This window comes from Anser cygnoides, chromosome 24, assembly GCF_040182565.1.
Source record: "Anser cygnoides isolate HZ-2024a breed goose chromosome 24, Taihu_goose_T2T_genome, whole genome shotgun sequence".
In the NCBI taxonomy this organism is placed as follows: domain Eukaryota; kingdom Metazoa; phylum Chordata; class Aves; order Anseriformes; family Anatidae; genus Anser; species Anser cygnoides.
Genome location: NC_089896.1, coordinates 6,426,241 through 6,443,500, shown reverse-complemented (window position 1 = coordinate 6,443,500; position 17,260 = coordinate 6,426,241). Strand labels below are relative to the sequence as shown.

At 70.6% G+C, this 17,260-nt stretch overlaps 2 protein-coding genes across 9 annotated transcripts in view; one reads left to right on the top strand and one right to left on the bottom strand.

Annotated features, from left to right (window-relative positions):
* The window catches only part of ADGRB2 (adhesion G protein-coupled receptor B2), a 96,468-nt gene extending 81,348 nt beyond the window's left edge, over nucleotides 1–15,120 (top strand). For 2 of the 8 annotated variants that reach the window (XM_066982627.1, XM_066982622.1), the window contains exons 4-32: nucleotides 651–815; nucleotides 1,840–2,004; nucleotides 3,021–3,185; nucleotides 4,409–4,573; nucleotides 4,645–4,746; nucleotides 4,870–4,976; nucleotides 5,406–5,600; nucleotides 5,683–5,751; nucleotides 5,840–5,948; nucleotides 6,022–6,168; nucleotides 6,619–6,694; nucleotides 6,767–6,869; nucleotides 7,004–7,047; nucleotides 7,997–8,123; nucleotides 8,613–8,716; nucleotides 8,997–9,099; nucleotides 9,333–9,483; nucleotides 9,745–9,814; nucleotides 9,932–9,998; nucleotides 10,104–10,189; nucleotides 10,760–10,858; nucleotides 11,667–11,838; nucleotides 11,931–12,026; nucleotides 12,199–12,238; nucleotides 12,448–13,085; nucleotides 13,394–13,429; nucleotides 13,806–13,910; nucleotides 14,045–14,098; nucleotides 14,210–15,120. In XM_066982627.1, the coding sequence (XP_066838728.1) occupies nucleotides 651–815; nucleotides 1,840–2,004; nucleotides 3,021–3,185; nucleotides 4,409–4,573; nucleotides 4,645–4,746; nucleotides 4,870–4,976; nucleotides 5,406–5,600; nucleotides 5,683–5,751; nucleotides 5,840–5,948; nucleotides 6,022–6,168; nucleotides 6,619–6,694; nucleotides 6,767–6,869; nucleotides 7,004–7,047; nucleotides 7,997–8,123; nucleotides 8,613–8,716; nucleotides 8,997–9,099; nucleotides 9,333–9,483; nucleotides 9,745–9,814; nucleotides 9,932–9,998; nucleotides 10,104–10,189; nucleotides 10,760–10,858; nucleotides 11,667–11,838; nucleotides 11,931–12,026; nucleotides 12,199–12,238; nucleotides 12,448–13,085; nucleotides 13,394–13,429; nucleotides 13,806–13,910; nucleotides 14,045–14,098; nucleotides 14,210–14,398 (3,749 nt within the window). In that variant the 3' untranslated portion in view covers nucleotides 14,399–15,120. The remainder of the gene's footprint in view (nucleotides 1–650; nucleotides 816–1,839; nucleotides 2,005–3,020; nucleotides 3,186–4,408; nucleotides 4,574–4,644; nucleotides 4,747–4,869; nucleotides 4,977–5,405; nucleotides 5,601–5,682; nucleotides 5,752–5,839; nucleotides 5,949–6,021; nucleotides 6,169–6,618; nucleotides 6,695–6,766; nucleotides 6,870–7,003; nucleotides 7,048–7,996; nucleotides 8,124–8,612; nucleotides 8,717–8,996; nucleotides 9,100–9,332; nucleotides 9,484–9,744; nucleotides 9,815–9,931; nucleotides 9,999–10,103; nucleotides 10,190–10,759; nucleotides 10,859–11,666; nucleotides 11,839–11,930; nucleotides 12,027–12,198; nucleotides 12,239–12,447; nucleotides 13,086–13,393; nucleotides 13,430–13,805; nucleotides 13,911–14,044; nucleotides 14,099–14,209) is intronic. The other 6 variants (XM_066982621.1, XM_066982625.1, XM_066982624.1 and 3 more) reach the window with 6 other exon arrangements.
* TINAGL1 (tubulointerstitial nephritis antigen like 1) overlaps nucleotides 1–17,260 on the bottom strand; it is a 181,908-nt gene that overhangs the window by 127,573 nt on the left and 37,075 nt on the right. The window lies entirely within an intron of this gene.

Genomic DNA, 17,260 nt, shown 5'->3' with positions numbered 1-17,260 from the left:
CAGAGCCGGGGGGCCACCTCGGCCACCCCAACACCAGCCCTGGGGGCAGCCCCGGCCCCCAGCCCAGCTCAGCGGGCTGTGCTGGTTCCCAGCCCCATTTCCAGCCTGCCCGTTTCCATCCCCACTGGCCAGGGGGAAGCAGGACCCCCATGGGGCGAGCAGCCCCCCGCCTCGCCCTGGGTACGGGCACCTCGCGGGATCAGAGCCCGTCTGCGGGACAAACCATCCCCTTCAGAGCCCTCCTCTGTATCTTCCTTTTTAATTTAAACTGATGGCCTTTTCCTCCGGCCTGTCCAACGGCTTCAGATAGATCATCAAGCTTAATAAGAGCCAGGTGCTTGGAAATGTCAGCGCGGCGGCTGCGCGGCGAGGGCGAGCGGTGCTGCCTGTGCCGGGCTCCCTCGGGCACCCAGGGGTCGCACAGGACCGTGTGCTGGGTCACATCCTGCGCCCAGGGCCTTGTGCCTGGTGCCTGGGGCCCCTGCTCCGGGTCTGGAGGGCGGCAGCACCGTGGTGGGGGCTCCTTCGCCCTGCCTGCGTCCTCGGTGCCAGGGCGCTCTCGGCAGCTCGTCCTCGCTGCTCCCGGTGCCGGTGGGGACCCCGCGGGCTCCCTGGGCAGCCCCCAGCCCTCACCCGACGTCTCCCCGCAGGGGACCCCGCGGCAGAGGAGTGGTCCCAGTGGAGCGTCTGCTCCCTGACGTGCGGGCAGGGCTCCCAGGTGCGGACGCGCTCCTGCGTCTCCTCTCCCTACGGCACGCTGTGCAGCGGGCTGCTGCGTGAGACGCGGACCTGCAACAACACGGCCACCTGCCCAGGTACGGGGGGGCTTCCAGTGCCGGGACGGGGGTGCCCAGAACCGGCTGGGCACCACGGGCTGGGTGGGCGGGTGGCTGGGGACACGTCCTTGCAGGCGGTCTCTCGGTGGTGTGGAAAATGGGGGTGCCTGGGGGTGCGCAGGGAGGGTGGCTTCGTGTGGCTGTGCGGTGGTGGCAGCAGGAGCAGCCCACCAGCCTTACCCTGCTGCGGCAGCTCTCGGGGATCCGTGGGGGAAGGCACCTGCAGTGTGTGCCCCAGTGCCCTGCCTGCCTTGCCTTCTCCTCTTCGTCCCCATCCCCAGCGGATGCTGGCAACCTCGGGGCTTCCCTGGGGAAATGCGGAGCTGGGGGAGAGGCAGGGGCTGGAGCCTGTGCTGTGGGGCTGGCACCAGGGCACTCGTGTGGGGCAGGAGGTGGCCGAGCTGCTCCAGCATGGTCCTGAGCAGGAGCAAGCAGGATGGATGCCTGCGGTGGCACCTGCAGTGCCATGCCCGCCTGTCTGTCTGTCCACAGTGGGGTCCGTGTGTCCTGTGTGGGACTGCAGGGGACCGGTGGGTCCAGGAGGTGTCAGGGGCCTTGCACCCCATAACACGTGGATGCTCCCCTTGGCGTGGGGGCACAGGGGCTGCTGGGGCCATCTCGGCTCGCAGAGCATCCTTTAGGACGCTTGGGAGCCCCGAGGTCCCTGAGTGCTTACCGAGCGAGCCGAGCTTGTGCGAGCGCCACGCGTGCAGGGGCTGTGCACGCTGCTTCAGTGCCAGGGCGAAAGAGGCTGTGCCAGGGCGGGCGGGGAGCGACAGCACCACCAGCGCCTGCTCGGGGCATTTGGGGCGTGAAGGTGGGGAAGGTGCCGGTGCCACAGGGCGAGGAGGGGAGTGGGGACCATGCCCAGCTCCGCCGCAGAGCAGCGGCCGCGGGCACGAGGGGTCTGCGCTGCCCAGGACCCCTCGGTGCCAGGAGGGAGGCGCAGGGAGGCTGCAGCCCCCGTGGGGCCGTGCCGTGACGGCGCTGTGCTGTGTTGCAGTTCACGGCGCGTGGGAGGAGTGGTCCCCGTGGAGCCTGTGCTCGGTGACCTGCGGGCGAGGGGCCAGGACCAGGACGCGGCGGTGCGTGGCCCCGCGGCACGGAGGGAAAGCCTGCGAGGGCCCCGAGCTGCAGGCCAAGCCCTGCAATATCGCGACCTGCCCGGGTCAGTACCGCTCCCCCCTCTCCCCCTGCTCCCCCCCTGCCCGCCCGGCCGCGTCCCCAGCCCTGGGACGGCCGGGGAAAGCCACGAGCTGGGAGCCAGGGCTTTGCTCCCGGTGCAGGGGCTGCAGTGGTGCACGGGACAGGCGGTACGGCCGCTGTGGCACTGCCACAGGGACCTGGCACAGCCCAGGGGCACAGGGGGGGGCGATGGCACGGGCTGCACCCTCCTGTCCCTATGGATAACCGGCTCCGTTGGCCGTGCAGGGGGGGCCTGGAGCCCCCACCACGGGCAGGAGGGGCCAGCCCCGGGGCGTGCTGGCACCTGGGGTGGCGCGGGGACATTGTGGGGCACCGGGAGGTGGCTGGAGGGGGCTGTGGGGTCTGTGTGCGCGCGGGTGGCAGCGCCGTCACCGTCTCTTCGTTCTCCTGGCATGGTCACAGCCGGGGAGGCTGTTTTGGGGCCGGTGGGCTGCGGGGACATCCTGCGTGTGCAGCCTGGTGAGGCTGGAGGTGGGCTGGGGGCATGAGGAGCAAGGGGAGCCCCTGGGCTCAGGGTGCACCCACGCCCCCTCCCACTGCAGCAGCTGTGGCAGGGCCGCGTCCCCGCGGCACGGGGCTCTTGCCATGCACCCTGCCTGCCCGCAGAGAGGCTGCCAGAGCCACGGAAGCTCCAGCAACTCCTTCCCTGCCTGCCCCGGCCCCCGCAGCAGCTCTGGGGCTCAGGGGGTTGGCGTGGAGCAGTGCAGGGGGCTCCCAGCGGGTCCACGGGGCGCACCTGCAGCAGGGCTGGGCGCCGCGGTGCTGTAGGGCCAGCCCCTGCGGGGCTGGGGGGCCCAGTCCCGGTGACGGGACCCCCTTGGCTGGGTCAGGGCTGGGCGCTGCCTGCTCCGGGCTTCGGCACGCGGAGCCGGCACGTCGGTAGGCTGGACCCGTTGCACGGGGAGCGGGGCACGGGCGGCGGGGAGCCGGTGCTGCTGGCCTGGGGGCGCTGACGCCGCTGTCTCGTTGTCCCCGCAGTGGAAGGGCAGTGGCTGGAGTGGGGCGCCTGGAGCCGCTGCTCCGTCACCTGCGCCAACGGCACGCAGCAGCGCACGCGCAAGTGCAGCGTCTCGGCCCACGGCTGGGCAGAGTGCCGGGGGGCCCACGCCGACGCCCGCGAGTGCTCCAACCCCACGTGTCCCAGTAAGGCCCCGCGCGCCGGGGGGGGGAGCGAGGCGGGGGGCACGGCACGCTGCTGGCACTGCGCGTCGTGGCGTGGAGCATCGGCACGTGGCCGGGCTGCGAATCTGCCTTAAAGCTGATGAAGTGTCACCATCGGTGATGCCGGGCTGCTGGCACCCTGCGGTGTCACCATTTGGTGTCACCATCAGTGGCAACAGGCTGCTGGTGCCCTGCGGTGTCACCGTTTGGTGCCACCATCAGTGATGCCAGGCTGCTGGCACCCTGAGGTGTCACTGTTTGGTGTCACTATCAGTGACGTGAGGCTGCTGGCGCGCTGTGGCATCACCGTTTGGTGCCACCATCAGTGATGCCAGGCTGCTGGCACCCTGCCCTGTCACCATTTGGTGTCACCATTGGTGATGTGAGGCTGCTGGCACCCTGTGCTGTCACCGTTTGGTGTCACCATCAGTGATGCCAGGCTGCTGGCATCCTGCAGTGTGACTGTCTGGTGTCACTGTCGGTGACGTGATGGTGCCGGCAGCTCGCACACCCCTCGTTGCGGATGTGGGTGCGGGGGGAGCAGGATGCCAGGGGTGATGCTGGGGACCAGCAGCCTCCCCCCTCGCGCCGATCGCTGCCTCCAGGCGCATCCCAGCAGGAGGTGTCTGTGCTGGGCGTCCCTGCTGGCCCCTGGCTGTGTGCTGGGTGCTGCGGGGGCTGTCGGTGCCCGGGGGCTGCAGGTCCTGGTGCACTGGGGGCGTGCAAGCTCTTGTGCACGTACCCAGGGCAGCTCGGTGCCCGTCCCACCGCCCCGCTGCCTCCTGGGGCTCGGGGATGGGGACACAGGGCAGGGGGAGTCAGCCAAAGGGCAGAGCCCGTCCTCTTCCTGCCCTTCGACTCCCCCGCATCCATTGCCGGCACAGAGGGAGGTGGGGGCTGCCCTGTGCCGCAGGGTGGGAGCAGGTCTGCGACGTGCCAGGGTGCCCTTGGGCTGCCGTGTGGGAGCAGCCAGGCGTGCTGCACGGGGGCGTTTGTCTTGGAAGGAGATTTAAATTATCGATCCAGGGACTTAATCCCCGTGGAGCTTTCCATCCACGGCACGGCGGGCGGCCACAGCAGGGGCCCACCAGCCCTGCCCCGTCCCCTGTCCCTGTCCCCCCCTCCCCTGTGGCCCTGGGTGTCACCCACCACACCGAGCCGGGCGTCCCGCGGCCGGGGGCCCCCACCGTGTCCCTGCCCCGCAGCCGACAGCAAGTGGGGCCCCTGGAACCACTGGAGCCTCTGCTCCAAGACCTGCGACACGGGCTGGCAGCGCCGCTTCCGCATGTGCGAGGGCACCGGCGTGCAGGGCTACCCCTGCGAGGGCACGGGCGAGGAGGTGAAGACCTGCAACGAGAAGAAGTGCCCAGGTATGGGGCAGCCCCCGGTGCCCGCCCCCGGTGCCCGTGCCGCGCCTGACCCCCCCCCTCTCGCCCCGCAGCCTACCACGAGATGTGCAAGGACGAGTACGTCATGCTGATGACCTGGAAGAAAACCGCCGCCGGGGACGTCATCTACAACAAGTGTCCCCCCAACGCCACAGGTGAGGGGCACGGGGAGGGCGGTCCCCAGTCCCCCGGGGGCTGCAGGGGGCGGGCAGAGGCGGCTGATGGGGGCACGGCTCCTGTGCTGGCCTCGAGCCCCCTGCCCCTTGTGTCCCGTGCAGGGTCCGCCAGCCGCCGGTGCCTGCTGAGCCCCCACGGGGTCGCGTACTGGGGTGTGCCCAGCTTTGCCCGCTGCATCTCCCACGAGTACCGATACTTACATCTCTCAGTAGGTGCACGCTCTGGCACGGACCCCGTCCCCAGGGGTCCCCAGCCCCTGCTGCCCTCCCCTGCTGTCCCCAACCGGGACAGGGACCCCTCACCGCTCCCTGTGCTGCGTGGCGGGGGGGTTAATTCATTGCCCTGGGTGCTGGCACCAGTCGGATGCCACATGGGGAAACAGATGGGTCCCCGGGCAGGGCTGGGAGGGAGGACAGCGTCCTGCAGCTGGAAGGGGACCCCAGACCCGCTGTGTCCTCAGGAAGTGGCTCTCGGGATGGGAAGGACCCCCCCAAGCCCCCATGTCCCACTGCTGCCCAGATTGGTGCAATTAGCTCTGCAGTGCCCCTGGCTCTGGGCATGGTGAGGGGCGGGGGGCACAGAGCACCTCGGGAGGTGCTGGCAGCGGGGTGACACCCGTGTCCCCCCCCCGTACAAGCTGCGGGAGCACCTGGCCAAGGGGCAGCGGGTGCTGGCGGGCGAGGGCATGTCGCAGGTGGTGCGGAGCCTGCTGGAGCTCATGGCCCGCAAGACCTACTACAGCGGGGACCTGCTCTTCTCCGTGGAGATCCTGCGCAACGTCACCGACACCTTCAAGAGGGCCACCTACACCCCGTCCTCCGAGGACGTGCAGGTACCGAGCCGGGGACGTGGGGGGCACCCCGGGGAGGTGGCAGCGGTCGGTCCCCCAGCCCCGCTGACCCCCGTCCCCGCAGCGCTTCTTCCAGGTGGTGAGCTACATGGTGGACGCGGAGAACCGGGACAAGTGGGAGGACGCACAGCAGGTGAGCGGCGCGGGGCTCGGGCGGGTGGCCAGGCTGGCCACGGTGTGTCCCCCCTGCGGACACCCCCGAGCTGCTCGCCCTCCCGCAGGTCTCTCCCGGCTCCGTGCACCTGATGAAGGTGGTGGAGGACTTCATCCACCTGGTGGGGGACGCGCTGAAGGCTTTCCAGAGCTCTCTCATCGTCACCGACAACCTGGGTGAGCGGCGGGGCGCGCAGGGGATGCGGAGGGCGCGGGGAGCCGGCTGCTGACGCCCGCTGTGCCCCGGCAGTGATCAGCATCCAGCGCGAGCCCGTCTCCGCCGTCTCCAGCGACATCAACTTCCCCATGAAGGGGCGCCGGGGCATGAAGGACTGGGCACGCAGCTCCGAGGACAAGCTCTTCATCCCCAGGGAGGTGCTGAGCCTCGCCTCCGCCGGTACGGTGCGCTGGGCACGTGTGAGCTGGCATCGCGTGGCGCACGCGCCTGGGGCTGTGCGCGCGTGTGGGTGTGCACGTCTGGTGCTGCGCACACGTGTGAGCGTGCGCCTCCAGGAGACCGCGTGTGGGTGGGTGTGCACGTGCGTGAGCTGGTGTGTCTGGGGCTGCGTGGGGGCAGGTTTGTGGCTGGCACGTCTGGAAGTGTGCGTGCGTGTGCGAGCACGCGGGTGGCGTCCTGCCAGCCCACGGCTCTGCAGGTCTGCGTGCCAGCACCCGTGTCGGAGGGGCGCGTGTTCTCGCCCCCGTGTCTGGAGCAGCCGTGCGGGCTCGCCCGTGTCTGCGTCTGCTCGCTGGGTGCACGTGTGCCGTGCGTGCCCGCGCGTGTGCCGGGCGCTGGCTCCGTGCCTCCCCGGGCCCCGGCGCCGCTCTCCTTCCCCTCTCTCCGCAGAGCTGGACGAGTCGTCCCACTTCGTCATCGGGGCCGTGCTGTACCGCACGCTGGGGCTGATCCTGCCCCCGCCCAGGTGAGTGGGGCTGCCCCGCTGCCCCCACAGAGTGCCCCCGTCCCTGTGACAGCCGCTGCCCCCTCCCCGCAGGGCCCCCCTGGCCGTCACCTCCAAGGTGCTGACGGTGACCGTGCGCCCGCCGACCAAGCCTGCCGAGCCCCTGGTCCTGGTGGAGCTCTCCCACGTCATCAACGTGCGTGTCCCCTCGTCACCGCTCCTGTCCCATCGCTCTGAGGGCACTGGGGAGCTGGGCAGGTCCCCGGGGGGGCCAAACCCCCCCTGGGGGCTGGCAGCGGGTGCGCTGCTCACCCCCCCATCTGTCCGCAGGGCACGTCCCACCCGCAGTGCGTCACCTGGGACTACTCGAGGACGTGAGTGGGGCGCGGGGGGCAGCGTGGGCAGCCCCACTGAGGGGGGGGCGATGCTGGGAGATGGGGCCGGGCTGTCCCCGTGCCCCGGAGGCACCGAGTCCCCGGGGGAGGGACGTGCAGCAGGCCTCCAGCTGCAGGATGGTGTTCCTCGCGCGGGTATCGATCTGCTCCCGCGTGCTGCCGGAGCCGGATGCCTCCCGCCTGCCAGATGCAATTTGTTAGCACGGTGCTGTGGCTGGAGAGAGGGAAAGTAGGGCACAACGTGGGGGGGGGGCTGTGCTGCAGGGTGGGGGGCAGCGCCTGGGGGTGCTCTGCGCCTTTGGGGTCACCGGTGCCGGTGCAGCCCCCCGGGGAGCCTGGGGCACTGCAGCGTGGCTCCTGCGGTGACGGGGAGACGCGGGGCTGTGCTGAGCGTGGTGGGTCTCAGCCTGCCCGGGGACACACGTCCCCAGCTGTCCCGCAGACCGAGGTCCCCATCGCCTGTGGCTGCATTCCCTGTGCCATGCGCACGGCCAGCGTCCCCACGGGGCTCCCCCTCCTGGCATTGTCCCTTGCAGGGGTGGCCCTGGGGCTGCCCAGGAGCGTTTATCCGGAAGGTTTGGCTTTGCAGGGGGTCCCTGTGCCGGGTGCAGGAGACCCCTGGGACTGCCTCTGCCCCCCCGGCACTGCCCCAGCCCCTCTCCATCCCCACCAGCCTCCTCCCAGGCCTGGCCCCCTCCCTCCTGCGGTTTCAGTTCGCCCCCCCTGGTCTGGGTGGGATGATTAAAGACCAAGGCTCGGTGCCGCACAGCTCCCCGGGGCGGGGATCAGCGCCTCGGGCCCTGCTGCGGGCTCAGGGCAGCCACCCCGGCCGGGGCCAGCGAAGGGTTAAGCGAGGAGCACCGAGGGGCTGCGTGTGGGTCTGATCGCTTCAAATTGCTCGCTCCCTCACTCTCGTCCCATTAATCAGGGATGCTGGCTTGGGAAACTGGGACACGGAGAGCTGCCAAACCCTGGAGACCCTCCCGGCGCACACCAAATGCCAGTGCCGCCAGCTCGCCACCTTCGCCGTCCTCGCCCAGCTGCCCAGAGACCTGGTAGGGGACGGGGATGGCGCACGGGGGGGGGACGACACCGGGGGCACTCCCTGGGCTGTGGGGCCTGGCCGAGGTGGGGGTCCTGGGGCAGGGTGGGGTGGGCAGGGGCACGGGTGGCACGGGGGGGATTTCAGACCGGGGGGGCTCCCCGAGGAGGGCACCCCTGTGCCCCCAGCACCCTGAGGGTGCGCTGGGGCGGGCAGGGTGCCGCAGGGCTCTGCATCGAGGAGGGGTCAGAGCCCTCCTGGCACACGGCCCCGGCCCCCCCCCCCCCACCCCATTGCTATTCCACCCACGTCCCCCGTCGGCATGGAGATGGGCACGGGTCCCCGGGAAGGCGCCTCGGCCGCGCCGCCACCACCGCTCACCCCCCTCCGTTGGCACACGGGGGGGTCCCCAACCGGGAGGGACAGAGGGGCACGGCAGGGGGCAGGGAGCAGCCACAGCGGGGCTGGGCTCAGCCTTCCCCCCCCCCCCCTTCCCTGCCAGGCCATGGACCCCTCGGGCACCCCCTCGGTGCCGCTGATGATCGGCTGCGCCGTCTCCTGCATGGCCCTGCTGACCCTGCTGGTGATCTACGCTGCCTTCTGGAGGTGACCGCCCCGGGTGGCTCTGGGGACAGTGGGGACCCCGGGGGGGGCGTGAGAGATGTGGGGAGGGGGCGCGAAGGGGGACACGGCGTGAGCAAAAGCTGAGCTCAGCGTGGGTAAAAGCAGTGTGCAGGGAAGGGACACGGGGTGGGAGAGGTGCCCCAGCGGTGCGCTGCTGTCCCCGGGACAGCACGAGGGGGGGGACGCGGGACAAGGGGGGGACACGGGACGAGGAGGGGATGGGCCGGTGCCCTGGCCCCACGCCGCTGTCCCCCCCCCGCAGGTTCATCAAGTCGGAGCGCTCCATCATCCTGCTCAACTTCTGCGTCTCCATCCTGGCCTCCAACATCCTCATCCTCGTGGGGCAGTCCCAGATGCTCAGCAAGGTGGGCACAGCGCCGCGCCGTGCCACGGGCTGGGGTCCGAGCCCCCCGGGGGGGGAGGGGGGGGGCGGCTTCTCCCAGGGGCAGATTGGATTTGGATTAACTCAATCTCGGGATTAAACTCTTTGCGTGGCGGCGGCTTTGACACAACCCTCGCCCAGGCGTGGGAGTTTAACCGCCGCGGTGCTGGCGCGTGGCCGTGCCGCATCCCCTAAGGCGCTGCGTCCCCGGCACAGGGCGTGTGCACCATGACGGCCGCCTTCCTCCACTTCTTCTTCCTCTCCTCCTTCTGCTGGGTGCTGACGGAGGCCTGGCAGTCCTACCTGGCGGTGATCGGCCGGATCCGGACACGCCTGGTCAGGAAGCGCTTCCTCTGCTTGGGATGGGGTAAGGGCCTGGGGGGGCAGGGGGGGGCAGGGGGGAGGCACCGCGCACCCTTCCCGGTACCCGCAGGGGTTGTTGAATCCCTCCGAGGGAAACTGAGGCACGGGGGAGAGCAGCCTCTGTGTGTGGCACCTGTGACCGGCCAAGCCGTGGGGAGCTGCCAGAAGGGCCCCGATCCGTGTCCCCATCCGTGGGGGCTGTCCCGGGGGGGCACAGCACCGCCGCCCCCCTGCAGCTCGGCCCCGTCTCCCCTCCCTCCTCCAGGTTTGCCAGCCCTCGTGGTCGCCGTCTCCGTCGGCTTCACGCGGACCAAAGGCTACGGGACGGCGAGCTAGTACGTGGGGCTGGGGGGTGCAGGAGCGTGGCAGCAATGTGGGGTCAGGGGACGGGGATGGAGCAGGGGGCGCCCCCCCCCCCCCCCCGCAACCCCTGACACCCCCGGTCCCCGCAGCTGCTGGCTCTCGCTGGAGGGCGGTCTGCTCTACGCCTTCGTGGGACCCGCTGCCGTCATTGTGCTGGTAGGCTGCCCCCCCTCAGACCCCAAACCCACCCCCCAAAACTCCCCCTTGGCTCGGGGGGGCCATGACGGCCCTAACCCCGGCTCTGTTCCCCCCCCCCCCCAGGTGAACATGCTGGTCGGCATCATCGTGTTCAACAAGCTCATGTCCCGCGACGGCATTTCAGATAAGTCCAAAAAGCAGCGAGCTGGGTAAGTGCCCTGCGCCCGGCGGGGCTGTGCCGGGGCCGCCGCGGAGCCCCCTGCCCTGCCGGGGGGCCTGGGGGGGCCGTGGGGGTCCCTTGGGAGTGGGGCTGAGCACGGGGCAGACTTCACCGCACCGGTGGGCGGTGGGACCGAGCCCGGCGCAGCCGCACGCTGGGGGCTGCCGGGGAGGGACAGCGGATGGGGAGGGGGGCAGCCACCCCGTGCATCCCCCAGGGCCAGGGGGAGCCGCTCGCTGCGGACCCCCCCGCACCGCCAGGGGAGGGGGCTGAGCCCACCCGCCCGTCCCGGCTGCCGCTTGGCCACCCCTGCTCGCCATTAACCGCTGTGCCGCCGCCCCGACTAACCCGGCTCTCTCTCTCTCTTTTCTTTTTTCTCCCTCCATTTGCTTTCTGCCCCTGTCCGTCCATCCATCCGTCCCCATCCGTCCGTCCGTCCATCCATCCGTCCGTCCCCCCATCCTGCCCTCCCCCGGCCTTGCTGTCCCCCGCCTGCCTCCCCGCGTGGCCCGGTCCTGGCCGCGGGGGCGCCGGGGGGGTGGTGGTGGTGGGCTCGTAGCTCGAAGCCCCCCCCCTGCGGCAGCCTGCTGCTGAAATGCACCAAGTGCGGCGTGGTGTCCAGCGCCGCCATGACCTCCGCCACCGCCAGCAACGCCATGTTAGTGCCCGCTGCGCCCCCGCCCCGAGCACAGCCTGGCACCGGAATTCTGGGGAGGGGGTCCTGGGGGGGGGGGGGCGGTTAGGGGGGGCTCTGGGCACCCCCTTTCCTCCTGGGGATTGGGGCCGGGGGTCCCGCGGGCAGGGAGAAGGCTGAGTGCTCGGGGCGGCCCCCGGGTGCGGGGGGCACGCGTTTCCCCCCCCCCCCCCGCAGCCATCACGCCTGCATGGCTTCCCGCAGGGTCACCTCATCGCCAACGCTGGGGCGCGAGGGCTCAGCCCCTCCTGCCCGGGGTGGGGGGAGCGGGGAGGGCAGCACCGAGGGGGGGCGGTGATGGGAGCATCCCCGGGACCCCTTCCATGGCACGTGAGCCCCCCCCGGGTGCTGGCTGGGCCATGTGGGACGGGCTGTGACACTGCCACCCCCATCAGCCTGCTGGCCGTGCTGCCAGGGGTTTGGGCCCCCAAAAGCAGGGCTGAACCCCCCCCCCCCATTTCTTCTGCCGCCTGGGGGAGGCTGAGGGTCACCCCGCGGCCCCCCAGCACCATTGTGGGTCCAGCTCTGCAGGATGGGGGCGCGCAGAGCCCCGTCCCCCTCGCCCCAACGCGGGCAGTGCCGCCAGCACCCAGCCGGCGCCGGCGCGGGGACGCGGAGCAGGAGGGGGGGCGCTCGGTGCCAGGGGGGTTTTGGGCACCGGGCTCTGCACCGTGCACGTGTGGGCTCCCCGGGGAGCGGGGCGGGGGGCTCAGGGCTCTGCCGGGGATGCCCCCGTGGTGGGCTCACCCCCGCCCCTCTCTCCCTGCCCCAGGGCATCGCTGTGGAGCTCCTGCGTGGTTCTGCCTCTGCTGGCGCTGACCTGGATGTCGGCCGTGCTCGCCATGACCGACCGGCGCTCCATCCTCTTCCAGGTCCTCTTCGCCGTCTTCAACTCCGTCCAGGGCTTCGTCATCATCACCGTGCACGGCTTCCTGCGCCGAGAGGTGGGGCGGGGGCACGGGGTGGGGGGGGGGGACCCCGGCTGCGGGGGGGGGGGACCCCGGCCGTGGGGCCGTGACCGGCTGTGTCCCCCCAGGTCCAGGACGTGGTGAAGTGCCAGGTGGGGGGGTGCAGGGGCGAGGAGAACGAAAACTCCCCCGACTCCTGCAAGAACGGGCAGGTGCAGATCCTGGTGAGTGCGGCAGCGCTGGCGCGGAGCGGGGCAGGGCCCCTGCACGCCCTGCTGGTCCCGGTGCTGGCCAAGATGCATTCACTTCCCCGCCTCTCTCCCTCTCTCTCTTTTCCTCTCCTCTCTCTCTCTCTCTCGCTCTCTCCCTTTTCCCCCTCTTTCTGTATTTTTATAGACAGATTTTGAAAAGGACGTTGACCTGGCGTGCCAGACAGGTGAGGTCTCTGCCGGGGACACGTGCTGGGGACGGGGACACGTGCTGGGGACACGTGCTGGGGACGGGGACACGTGCTGGGGACGGGGGCATTGTGGTGCCACTCCTGGAGGGGCAGGCAGTTTGTGGGGTGGGTGCAGTGCCGGCGCACGGGGGCTCGGTGCCCCGAGGGCTGCGCGGTGCCGGCTCCGACGCGCTGCCTGCCCACAGTGCTGTTCAAGGAGGTGAACACCTGCAACCCCGCCACCATCACCGGCACCCTGTCCCGCATCTCCCTGGACGGAGACGAAGACCCCAAGCTCAACACCAGCTCAGAGGGCGGCCTGGGCTTCTCCAGCCTGCCGGGCAACATCCCCGCGCCCAGCATCCTGGTGCAGGTGCCCAAGATGCCCCCCAACGTGGTGGCGGAGCTGGGCGAGCCGCCGGCGCAGCCGGTGGGGCTGGAGGCGCAGGGCCCCGTGTACCTGTGCACCGAGAGCAGCCTGCGGCCCGTGGACTACGGCTGGCTGCGGGCCCCGGAGCCGCCACGGGAGAGCGACTACATGGTGCTGCCGCGCCGCAGCGCCAGCCTCAAGCCCTTCCAGCGGGACGACGGGCAGCTCGAGGAGGGGGCGCCCGGCGGGAAGGGGCGCCCAGCGGGCGAGGGGGACGCCTACCCCAGCTTCATCTCGGTGGAGCACGTCAACGTGAACCTGAGCCAGCCCTACGGGACGGTGAAGCACCCCTACGGGCTCCAGTTCAAGCAGCACCCCACGGTGCGGCAGATCCTAGCCTCGGAGCTGTCGGAACGCAGCCGCACCATGCCCCGCACCGTCCCCGGCTCTGCCATGAAAGTGGGGTCCTTGGAGGTGAGCGGGGGCCCTGGGGAGCACGGGGCTGGGGTGGGAGCCTGCTCGTGTGCTAGGGGCGTGCATGGGGTGGGGAACGCCTGGGAGAGGGGTGGGTGAGCATGCACGAGTGTGTGTGCGTGCGCAGGGTTGCAGATTTGCCCTGTTCCTGTGCTTGCTGCCTGGCATCCTATAATCTGCTCGGGGCTGGCTCGGCGGAGCAGCCGGGCTCTGCCTGGGGCTGCTGGGCTCCCCCGGCCCTGCAAAGACTTTTCCCTTTTCTTGTCTGCCTCCTCCCCGCTGCTCCGGCCCCGTGCACCCCCTGCCAGAGGAAGAGGTTGCGGTACTCCGACCTGGATTTCGAGGTGAGCCAAGCATGTGGGTGGCACCCGACAGGGGTGGGTGCCCGCGGGCTGGCCCTGGCTCTGCCGCAGCCCTGCCTCAGCCTGAGCGAGGGGGGGGAGCAGAAGCCAAGCTCTGAGGAGTTTTACACCAGGCCATAAAGAGCATCGGCTCTTGATTAAAACGCCAGCGCTGAGTGGGAGTATTTTAGCTGGCTTTATGGGAGGAGACGGAGCTTGGCAGCGGTGCCGCTTGGCTGGCAGCAGGGACTTTGTGTGTCCCCAAGTGGCCCTGGGATGGGGACAGGGACAGGGACGGGGTCAGGGATGGGGACAGGGACGGGGACAGGGTGGGTACGGGCACAAACCAACGTCGGCGGGCCCTGCTCTCGCCCTGCAGAAGGTGATGCACACGCGGAAGCGCCACTCTGAGCTCTACCACGAGCTCAACCAGAAGTTCCACACGCTGGACCGGTACCGGGCGCCCGCTGCCGGCACCTCCAAGGTGAGGACCTGGGGGTTGCATCCTGCCCGGCCTCCCCCTGCATGGACCAGGGTGCTCGGGGCAGGACGGGGGAGCTGGGGCTGAGCCCGGCAGCAGGGAGGCCGCTGGGGCTGAGCGCCGCGTCTTGTCTGCAGCGAGAAAAGCGGTGGAGCGTCTCTTCGGGCGGCGGGGACAAGAGCACGGCCACGGTAAGTGCCGGAGCCTGGATGGGGCTGGATGGAGGCGGGGGGGCTGTGCCCCGCGGCTGGGGGGCCGGGGCCGTGCACTGTGTGATCTGCAGCCCCTACCTTGCCCCGCAGGATGCGGCCAGCCCCGATGCGCAGCAGCCGCCGGCCGCGCCGCCCAAGCCATGGAGCACGTTCAAGGCGATGACGCTGGGCGCCCTGCCCAGCGCCCACCGCGACCGGCTCGAGCTGCGCTGCGCCGACTGGGAGGGTCCCTGCGCCGGCCTGGATGCGGCCGACGGCGACTTCCAGACGGAGGTGTGAGGGGGGAGCCCCGGCGCCCTGCCCGCCGCCGCCGCCTTCGCCCGGGGCACCCCGCAGCAGGAGCAGCCCGGACGCCGCCTTTGCTCCGTCCTCCTCCGCACCCGGGGGGGTCCCTGCGGGGGGAACCGTGCGCGCCCGCCGCCCCCCGCCTGTCGCCGTTGCGGTTCCTCCTCCCCGCTGCTCCCCCCCGGGACGTGGGTGCGGAGGGGACACGCGCACCCCCACGCACCCCCACCGATCACTTGCGCACCCGCTCGGCACCCGCCCGGCCGCCGAGGCCCTGGCATCTCCGTTCTTTTCTACCGGGACGTTTCTTCACGCAGTGCACCGTGTGCACGCGCGCGGCGGCCCCGGGCACCCCGCGCCGGGTGGCCCCGTGGCCGGGCGCCCTCGCCCCGTGGCCGCCCCCTCCCAGCCGTCCCCACCGTCCCCCCCTCCACGGGGCAGGTGCTGTCGTTGTTGGAAATAAAAGTTCACTCTCTGTGGTGCCGTGGGGCCGCGGCCGCCGCCTGCTGCTTCGTGTCCCAGCGTCGGGATGGGGACGGGGTGACGGCCACCCCCTGGGGACCTGGGTCCCCAGCACCGATCCTGCTGGCCGGAGCTGAACCTGCCCCCGTGCGCTGCTGTGCAGAGGAGCGTCGTGTTGCAGGAGCTGAGCGGTAAATTACACGGTAATTAATCTGTGAGCAAATGAGTAACTTCGGAGGCAATTACCCTGCAATCTAAGAGGGAACGTGGGGCACCTCGCGCTGCCCCAGCAGCTCCGGCTGCCGGCTGCTGCCCGCCACCGTGCCCCTGCCTCGGGGCTGGGGGGGCAGGGGGATGGGAGAGGAGGGTCCTGGCCATGGGGGGAGAGCAGGGGTGGGACCCGAGTCTGGGGTAGCCCCCAGGGAGAGGAGCTCGGGGACTAACGAGGTCTGGGTGGTGTTAACCCCCAGTGTGCACCAGGGGCTCAGCACCGAAGCCCCCTTGTGGTGCGCCCTAATACTCCAGGAGGGCTGTGCTGGTGGGAAGCACCCCCTGCGCATGGCTGGGGGGTCCCTGGCAGAAATCCGAACTTCCCTCGGGGCTCGTTTCAGCTGGGACACGCTTGGCAGCGGCTGGGGGTGAGCAGGAAGCACCCCATGGTGCTCCCCTTTTGGACAGGCGAGGTTCTGCGGGGACCCAGGGTCTCCATAAGAAGGACGCTGCCCGGTTTGGACTGGAGACCTCCAAGGTGCTGGTTTGCTCCTCACCTCCGTAGCGGTGCTGTGCGGGGCTCTCCAGCTCCCCCCCAGCTCCCCCAGCCTCCCAGTGCCCCACCAGAAGCTTACTGGTTCCTGCTGGTGTGCGGCCAGCAGCGGAGTGGTGCCAGCCAGGGGGTGGCTGCGGGCACAGGCGATGCGCACCCAAAGGCCCCCAGCCACCCCCCCCAAAGCGAGGGTCTCTCCTCGGCCCCTGGCTGCCCCATCCCGTGCTAATTGCACAGCCCAGTTCATCCCAGCGCTGCCCAGTTTGGGTCTGGGTGCTGGGGCTGGAGGCTGCAGTGCTGGGAGTAGGGAAGCGGTGAGCCAGCGCTGGGCTGGGGCCAGCTCCAGTTGTGCAACATCTGGGGGCCACGGGCGGCACTGGGGGGGGGATTGGGGCTGGGGCTGGGGCTCGGTGCTGCAGCAGGGGCTCAGCTGCGGGGCTGGGGCTGGGGCTGAGCTCCCTGGGACGGTGTTGGGGGCTCCGGTCCCCCCCCCAGCACTGCTCGCTGCTCTCTTGGCCAGGCTGCTCCTTTTGCTAAGAATAGCAGCCACCCGTTCCTTGGGAGCCTTCTCTGCCTCCCCGCGCTCCGATCCAGCCCGTCCCGTGCTTCGGGGGACCCAGGGCCGGCCCCCGGTCCCTTCTTTCCCTCCCCAGCCCGCCGCAAGAAGCCGCGTCAGGGTTTCCTGGGGCATCTGGTGGCAATTAGCAGCTTCTATTACTCATGGAGACGCCATATGCGGTGAGGGAACGGAGCCCGCCCCAGCGGCGCAGGATCGTGGGGGGACGGGGAGGGGGCTGGGGGGGGTTCGTGGTGCTGGCAGCCATCTATGGGGTGCGGGGTGCACAAGGGGGGGGGGGTCACCAGCCCCAAATCCGGCAGTGGGCGGGTGGTTTGTGGCTCCAGGAGGTGCCCAGAGGCTGGGGGCAGTGGGCCCAAAGCTGGGTGCTTATGGGGGGGTTCGGGGGGGGGCAGAGCAGGTTGGAGAGCGCCGGAGCCATTTTCCATCTGCAGCTTCCATCTGAGCCGCTGCGCTCCACAGAGCCGCTCCCCGTGCCAAAAAACGTTCGGTTTCGGGGGGCGGAAACGATGGAGAAAACACTCAGACGGCGAGCGGGCGGCACGGAAAGTTCCTCGCCTGGCTTCCCGGTGCCTCCCCTTCCCGGCGGTTCCACCAAAACGGGGGAAAGCTGCTGCTTTTAGTGCTGCTGCTGCAGCCGCTCGCTGCCGGCCTGGAAAGAAGCCCCCCCGGCTGCTTCCTTCCCGGCAAACGTCGGAATTTAGGGTTTTGCGCCCAGACCGGTGCCCGAATCCCTGCCGCAGGAATTCCCTCCCGCGCCCGGCGTGCCCGCGCGGCATGGGAGGCGATGCGGGGCCGGAGGCGGGGAGCCCCGCGGGAGCGAGGCCGAGCCACAGGACGCCCCGATCGCAGGCAAATTGTCTCAAGCTTTTGAAAATTGCAGGGCTCTGCTCCGGATCGGGTTTCTTGGCCGCTGGCGCTGCTGTTTCTTGGAAATTCAGCTTGCCTCGGCATTTTCCATGGCGGGCCGGTGGGCAGGGGCCCGCGGTCTTTTCCCATCATTGCTCCCGTGCCTGTTCCCATCCCCCTGGGCATGGCCAGGATGGGGCCCCGT